The 8,541-nt window shown below is 42.1% G+C and overlaps 1 protein-coding gene across 1 annotated transcript; it reads left to right on the top strand.

Moving 5' to 3' along the window:
• Positions 1–1,745: 1,745 nt before the first annotated feature.
• Positions 1,746–6,042, top strand: PEX13 (peroxisomal biogenesis factor 13; the record flags this gene model as incomplete). The annotated part of the gene is made up of 3 exons (XM_008642024.2): positions 1,746–2,445; positions 2,879–3,004; positions 3,245–6,042. Coding segments are annotated over 3 exons (1,122 nt in total), but the record flags the coding sequence as incomplete, so codon positions are not given.
• Between the last annotated feature and the right edge of the window lie 2,499 nt (positions 6,043–8,541).

Here is an 8,541-nt window from a genome sequence, read left to right as displayed (position 1 = left end):
CCCGCTGGCGCCTGAGGGAAGCTGCGTGTGCGGTGTGGGGAAGGGAGAGCTGTGTTGTCACCGGTGTGAGTTCACAGTCCATTCCTTGGGGCATTCACAGTCCGTTCCTGGCCGCTGTGCAGCTCTGTGAGCCCCCGAGCCTCTGCAGCACTGGGGGAGCTGCGTGTCACCCCCAGCACTTGGAAAACATTCCTGTGTGTTGCCAGTCTCGTGTGTGTTCCCATCTTCTGGGAGCTCTCCCAGAAAACCCAACCGGCCCGTGGAGAAAGATGCACAGAAAGTGTTTGTATGCTCCTTCCTTTTCATGAGGAGTCAAGGAAAGCTCGCTCGGTGGCTGAATACTCGTCTTGTTTTTCGCTTGGTGCTGGTGATTGCAATCGCAGAGAGCTGAAACTGGGCAAAAGGGTGGCCCAACACTAAACATTGAGCAGAAACTTCGCTGCGTTCTCTGCAGCCTGCAGCGTGCTGAGCCAGAAGCTTGGTGTTAGTTTTCCATTCTGGGTTTATTTACCACATTTTAAATGGCTGCAAGCAGCTTTAAAGTGTGGTGTCCCAAGCTGACTACTGGGGAGAGGACTGTAGTGTGACTTACTGAGTTACAGTGGCTCTGTTTGCTGGGATAATAACTTATTTTTCCTCCTGTTTTCAACCGCTGAGAGAGTTACAGTCTGTGATGGAAAAAACAGCAGTGATTCTTTGCTGTGGAAACCTGTAAGTTTTGCTGAGAGGAAGCTGTTCCCTGCCTTGTATGGAAATAGTTTAGCAAGCAGCAGCTCCGTAGCCATTCCAGCTTGACTTTCTTCTTTTTTTTCTGGGAAGTCATGGGATGAGGCAGTAAGCATGGGAAATAAAATGTTTGACTTTTAGGGTGATAATATGTGGATGAAACATATATTTTTATTGAAATGGCAGAAGTTGGACAAAAAGCTGCTTGACAGAAGTCAAATGCCAGTCAAGTACTTGCAGAGTTTTATTACAAAGGGTGTTGGTAAAATGATTTAAACTTATGGACATACAAAGGAAAAGAAAAATTACTCAATTAAGTACAAATAATGGAGTCATAATACCTCTTTCTGCCAACACTTACCAGTAGCAGATTCAACCCCTTGACAATCTGCACAAAGGTGATCAGGTAGTTTGGGTAGAGAGGGAAATTGGGGACCCCAAAGCCCTTGCACACATTGTTGCATAATTACTTAGATTCTCAATTGGGTCGTGCCACCCTTTAAGAGTGGATCCAAAGGAGCTCTCAAACTTCCTTCCTGCTATATCATTGGCTCATTGTATAGAAGAGCTGGGAACAAGTGTTGGAAATAAAGCTTTCAGATTGGAAAGTTCCTAAAAATTCCTCTTAGGGCCTATGAGAGGCTCTCATGTGCAGAAGAATGACCCTGGGTGTTAGAGCAGCAGGTTTGATGGCTCTGGGTTGTGTATTTCACGTGTTGATACATTAAATACATAATAAATTATACAATAAATAGACAAAGCTTTTCCATGTTTACATTCCAGTTCCATATTTACACTGGATATCTCATCATGGGGGTTTTATTCCCCGTAAAGTCTGTGTTTCCTGACCAGATTTTTTACTTCCAGCCAACGCTGTACAGCATACCGAGCATTTGGCTCCCAACTTCCCTATCCCAGCACTACTGAAACTCACCATGGTATTTATGTAGTTAGCCGAGGGCTCTGTGGAAAGGAAAAATTAAACTTTGGGTGCTGATCTTGATTATCTGAATTCGTTTAGGTCTGCTGACTTGGGTGACAACCTGCTGACCAGGCCCGGACAACCCACGGTGGCACGAATCCCTCCACCCATTTTGCCAAGGCCATCCCAGCAAACAGGAAGCAGCAGCCTGAGCACTTTCAGGCCAGCCTATAGCAGTTCTTTTTCTCCAGCCTATGGTTCATATGGCACCTCTTTCTATGGAAGCTATAGTCCCTACAGCTATGGCTACGGCGGTCTGGGCTATAACCGCTTCTGTGCCGATGGCATTCCTCCCAGCAGGTTCGTCCAGCAGGCTGAGGAGAGCAGCAGAGGTGCCTTTCAGTCCATCGAGAGCATCGTGCATGCCTTTGCCTCGGTCAGCATGATGATGGACGCAACCTTCTCAGCAGTCTACAACAGCTTCAGAGCTGTGTTGGATGTGGCCAACCACTTCTCCCGCCTCAAAATTCACTTCACCAAGGTGTTCTCAGCTTTTGCTCTAGTGAGAACTATAAGGTACCTCTACCAACGCCTGCAGCGCTTGCTGGGTCTGCGGCAGAGCTCTGAGAACGAGGATTTGTGGGCTGAGAGTGAGGGCAAAGTAGCTCGTGCTGGCCTTGAAGACAAGGTGGCTAACTCTGCAAAATCCTGGCCCATTTTCTTGTTCTTTGCTGTTATAATGGGAGGCCCCTACCTGATTTGGAAGCTGCTTTCTACCTACAGTGACGAAGAAACAGGTAAAGATGACCTGCAGCACCAGAGAAGTGCAGCATGTATTGTTCCTTTTGTTGTTGCCTGTATAGTGATTAATCTCACACTACAGCAGTGGTAATTAATAGATACTGGGGCACGGTACTGAGTTTTAGGCATCTGGTGCAAGTGACAGCCTGCCTGTTGTTGAGTTAGGATGTGGTTTCATGCTGAGGCTTTCTGTGATTCCAGAATCATGGTTCCTCTCTGTTTCTGGTTCCTTCCTATTAGGTGTGGCAGTTTGGGTTGGGTGGGAGAATTGTTGGTTGGATTTACTCAACAAGTCTTGCTTTTCATGTCACTTATCTGTTGGAGAAGTTTTAGCAAGGAAGTTAAAGTGTTTTCTTCATTTTCCTTTGAAAAACAAACCAAACTTGGTAACTCAAAGCAGATAAACTTGTGATTTGTGTTTGAAAACAGTGTCTAGTAACTGGGCAAGTGGAGAAGATGACCATGTGGTTGGAAGAGCAGAATATGATTTCAATGCTCTCTCAGAAGAAGAAATTTCTTTCCGTGCTGGTGACATGCTAAGATTAGCACCCAAAGGTAAATTTTTAATTTTGGCTTTACTTCCTAATCACATGGGAAGCAAGCTATACTGTAGGAGTTTGAAAATTAAAACAAAAAACTCCCATACCACTTTATTGGACCAAATTTCTCACCCACACTGATTTTTTTTTCTCCCCATTAAATGATTACTTGCATTCTAATAAAACTTAATGAGTAGTTTTGTTCCGTTTTGTTGAATTGTTTTGTAACTTGAAGCGTTTGCATTCTCTTCTTCAGAACAACAACCCAAGATCCGTGGTTGGCTTCTGGCTAGTTATGATGGCCAAACAACAGGACTCGTGCCAGCTAATTACATCAAAGTCCTGGGTAAAAGAAGAGGTAGGAGAACAGTGGACCTGGAAAGGATTACGGAGCAGCGGCCAGCCTTTCCCAGCACAGCTGTCAGGGGAGCCCCTGCTGCTGTGACTTTAGAGGAGCAGGAGGCTGCTTTTGAAACTGTTTTTGCTGGAAGTAGCAAAGTTCCCGTTGCGTCGGACTCCGCTGTGGCTGGTGGAGAGAAGCAGGAACTCTGATGCACTTTGATCAACAAAGCAACTGAACTGTGCTTTATTGATACCACTTAGGGTTTGTTGAAAATCTGGTTTGTAGTGGAACACTGGTGGGTCTGTACCAGTTATTGCTGCTACTGGCTGGTGAAGGGATGGAGAAATGATTGCTCAAATTTGTGGTATTTATTTTTGACTCACCTAAGGCTGTACATCAGTGATTCTATCCACCCACCTGGCAGCAACTCTGAGATCTTGAGATAGGAGAAGTGAGGCATTTACAAAAAAGCAAACAAAGAAAAAAAAAAATAAGGGACTGCCATTCTTGTTTAGGAGAAAAATTAACACCCAGTTTTCCTAGGAATATTTGCTGGATAAGAAGCCTCTTCAATACATGTGCAAAGGGAAGATTGATTTCTGTGAGATGTCCTCCAAATCTTCACACACAGAACCATAAAGGAGTAATAGCACATTGTCTCCCTCTGAAAGGAGGGAGAATTGCAGGAGATTTACACAATTGAATAGTTAAAAGGTTTGAGTTGCTTTTCATAAGAAGTAGGGTTCTGTCATAAAGAACTGAGCTCTTAGAAAAAAGGGACTTGGGAGGAAGGGAGGAGAAAGAGAGTTTACAAAGGGATAACAGTGAGGCATCACCAGTAGTTCAGTTATTCTCTTTTGTTTATTAAAAGACATCAGAAGAAAGGGTGTTCTGCAGTCAGGCACTCATTAGCTGTTAACTCCCTTAACTAACTTTGCATCACTCTCAGCCATTTTGTGTTGCAGCCTGTTAGCTGCCTGTCCACAGTCTATCAGCAGCCATCTGCATCTCAGCCTATTTCTGTTCTGTATTGATTTGATATGAGTGTTAGGATATCTATCCTGCATTTTTAAGCGGTAGGAAAGCCTCGAGTAGGGGGAAGTTAAAATTAATTGGAACATCAAAGAAAAAGTAACATTTCTTACTTAATTGTCTCAGTTAGAGAAGGTCTTGGACAAACTTTCTATGCTGCCTTTCAGGTGGTAAATTTTGCATCTGCCCATAAAATTTGAGGGCTCCAGTTTATCAAAAGCCATAAAAATATTAAGACTGTTCAGAGTCTTTTCTTCAAATGAGTGTTTGAGACTTCTGTCTTGAAATACTGTTCTGGTTTTTTGTTAAATGAAGCAAAGATAATTAAAACGTTTTTTTTTTCCTTGCAGTATGTATGTATAACATGTCGAATTTTTGAAGGTTACACCAGTGGATTAAATAACTAAGTTTATCTTAATCATTAAAATAGCTGTTTTATTTTAAAGGTACTCGAAAATATAAGTAGGGCACAGGCCTTTGCTTAATTGATTGAGAAGGTTCAGTTTGATCATTCCTACAGGGATCTTCAACACCCATTATGTGGTAACAAAGCTTTCAGTATTTATATTTTAATTGCATTTGCTGGCCTTGGGTTCTTACAAGTCTCTTCAACACAACAAAACTCTAAAAAAACCTGAAATGAACACAATTTTATCAAGGTAGGGTGGCTGAAAAGACAGATATTATGCTGGAACCTTGATTTTAAAGTAATCTCTGAATGCCTGTTATTAATAAATAGAACATGCATTGAAGTGGCTGTGCTCAGGTATTGGGAGATGGTGATTAGAATAATTTATAGTAAATTGTTCAATTTTCAAGTGCAGCTGTAAAGGAAAGAGTAGTTAAAGGGCAAATGAGAAACTTGAAAATAGGTTTAATAGATTTAAAACAGAACGTGTTCCTGAGACATTGCCCTGTGTACCAGGGCATAGAAGAAAATTATCTGTATTTGAAAATTATATCTGTTGTTGAAGTGAAAATAGCAAAAAAAAAATCTGAAAGCTAAAATACAGAGAGGCAAAAGGGGGAAGGGGGGCATCAAATGTACAGTTCTGTGTGCAGAGTGTGTCCCTGGAGGGAATTACCTAATGTCCTGAGATGTAATTAATGGACTGTCAGCCTCTTTTGTGGCAGTGAAAGATTTCAGTCAGAGGAAGGGTCTTTAAATGAATGAATAAATAAACCCCAAACTTTGTGGGTTTTGGTAGAGTATCCATTCAGGTAGATTTCTTGTTTTTCTGGCTGGTTTTTTCCTGTTCTCTCTTCTGTTTTTTGGCTCAGAACAAGTTGAGAAGGCAGTGCCATGATGTTTGTTGGAATGTTTTAAGTCTCATTTTTAGAAAGACAAGTTTAATTTCACTTTCAGGTGGTACTCTTTTGATAACAATTCTTTTAGAGGAAGATAGGTTATTCTTACCTGAGTTGTCTTTATATTTGTTTTACTTAGCCTACAAGTCGCCATCATCATTGTATCTATTAAATCTCAACAAGAATTTTGATCCTTTCAGTCTTGCAATTACTTTAATTGGAAAAGAAGGCTCTGAGGAAATTTAGTTATTTAACTCACAATTAATTGTACTGATTGCAGGAGGGTATTAAAGTTAATTGAAGTAAAATACACATTACAATTCACTGTCTGTTTCTGTCCATGTGTCAGGCTACAGAAAAAAGACCTAAATGAGCACTGGGTGAAAAGGAAGGCTGGTGGACAGGCTGCTCAAGACTTGCACAACTTTAGGAAGGGGAGAAGACCAAAAGGAGCAGGTGTGGCTGCAACAGGAGAGTGTAGAAGAGGAGATCAGAAAAGAGAGGTTGTTGAAATACCGCTTAACTTAAGCGTTAGGCAATCAGCTCTTATTTTGAGGTCTGTACATACTTGGTTACCTTTGTGTTATTATTTGGAATTATTTATATACCTGTAGCAGACCTGGAAGTCTGTAACAGAGCTTTGACATCTGTTTATATAAGGTTTTAGTTTATTCTTACTGAAATCTTACTGATCCTGTTTAGTAGGTCAACCATTATCTGCTTGAATATGTGAGCTACTGACAAATTCCATGTCTGAGTGGTTCTCTGGGTGCAAACAGAGCATGAACATGCACAGTGTCAAAGCTTTGTTCAGCTTTCTGAATAATAAATTTAAAATACTCAGTTTGCCTAGTAAAACCCAATAAACTGGCCACTTTTGCACAGGTTCAAAAACGCTTCCTTGTGTGGAATTATACTCCATCTGAGATTTTAAGGTTGTTCTGACTCACTTGGCGGTCTTGGTGAAATTTGTTAGTGGGGTAAATACAAAGCAAATGCAGTTTCTTACAAATCTGATCTGTTTGCAATGAAAGTCTTCCAGAAGAGGTGCAAACTTGGAAACCAGCAGAGGAATTTCTTGATGCACCAGTGTAGAAATACTCTTGACTGCAATCATGGCAGAACTGTACTTGTTTTGCAAAACGTAACACAAAAAGTTATGTTCTTATGTAACTCCTTCCAGATTTTTATCCATGCAGGTGTGGCCCAAGTGTTGAGATTGGTGAACATTTTGGGGCTGTAATGGCAAGCAGTAATTGTGTGTCTCCACAGGTGGTGAGACACATCCTTTTCCTTTCTCCTTGTGTCTTGGACTGGTTCCTCTGCAGAGCAATGTGAAGCAGCTTTGGGCTGATAAATCTGTCCCCTGAGTTCTGTGGCCACGTGGAGCTCAGCCTTTAAGCAGCTGGATAATCTCTCCTTGGAACAAGTGTACTGGTGTAACTGGTTTGACTGGTAACAGAGGCATGATGTCAGTGCAGGGCACCCCTGCATCTTTCTTACCTGCTTTGAGCTACTGAAGTTCCCTGAATTTCACAATAGTCACAAAACTTACCAGACTCGAGCAAATGACAGGGATTATTGATGCTGTCAGAGTGTAAACACAGGGTTTTGGTTTTAGAAATGAAAAATACTAAAAGATAGTTCCGGTACCTTTGAATGATTGTAACTGATCAAGCACAGTCTCTAGAACAGCAAATGAGTAAAATTTAAGATACTGATTTTTTTGTTTATTCTCAAATACGGATTTTTTTTTTTCCTCATTTAAAAAAACCAACAGAGGGGGGACTGAACTGCCTAATAGCTCAGGTTGATTAAAAAACCGTGTTCCAGTTCTCTGGCATGCCATCCAGTTTCCATTCATCATGAAATAAGTGGATGTCATCAGATCACAGCAATACTCCATCGTTAGCTAATTCTGTGGATGGCTGTGGGGTGGTATGAAATCAGTGGGCTTTGCTTTCTCTGAGACCTAAGGGAAGCTTTCAGACTGACTTTGAGAATTTAGATTTCAGATACTTCTCTAGGTTGGTAAAGACATTTTTTCTGAATTTTCCTATGCTTTTCTTGCATTCTACTGTCCTCATTGTGTTATTCCAGAATTTCCAAGTGAGGTTTTCGGAAAAAAAATTATTCGTTTCCCCGATTTTTGCCAAATTGCCATGAAGGAACAAAAGTTATGTGTGGCATGATTGGGAAGGATTGTTATGTGGGAAATGGGGATCTGGGCTGGTCTTTATCAGGCTTGGGTGGCTTCCCACAGGAAGTAATTTAAAAATGTTTGGGAATACTTGATGCAGTAGTAGACATGCAGTAGGAATCAAACTGTGTGGGTGAAATAACAGGATTGGGACTGTCTGAGCCTTTGCAGAGTAACTCTGGTGAGCCACTCCCAGTGGTTGGGCTGTTCTGTGTAATTATCTCTAATTTCAGTTTTCTGCTACTGTTTTTTATAGTTCACAGTGGATCAAGTATTTCCATCAGCTGAAAACTTGGGAAAGCTTAAACGGAGGCTCCTTCTCTTTGGTGGGAGCGTGGAGTGCGTTAACACATTCCCACTTAATTAATTTGCTGTGCTTATTAGCGAGCTTATTAGCGAGACTGATTCTAGTGTCTGATGCGTTGTTTTGGCATGCGGTAAGAACTTCTCGTGGCCAGGCTTTTCCTTCCCTGTAGGGTTCTGGCAGGTGGGAATGCGGCGGTGAACTTTGACTGCGAGAAGCAGAGTTACCGCTGTGGGGTTCCGCTCGGAAAGCTGAGCTGGGCGGGATGGGGGTGCAGCACCACAGGGAGGGGGGCGGTGTGACGTCACACGGAGCGAGGGCGAGGCCGTCGTGACGTCACCGGTGGCCCGGAGCAGTGTCGTGTCC

This window comes from Corvus brachyrhynchos, unplaced genomic scaffold (genome assembly GCF_000691975.1).
Source record: "Corvus brachyrhynchos isolate BGI_N302 unplaced genomic scaffold, ASM69197v1 scaffold69, whole genome shotgun sequence".
Lineage (NCBI taxonomy): Eukaryota > Metazoa > Chordata > Aves > Passeriformes > Corvidae > Corvus > Corvus brachyrhynchos.
This window is presented reverse-complemented; position numbering and strand designations above follow the sequence as displayed.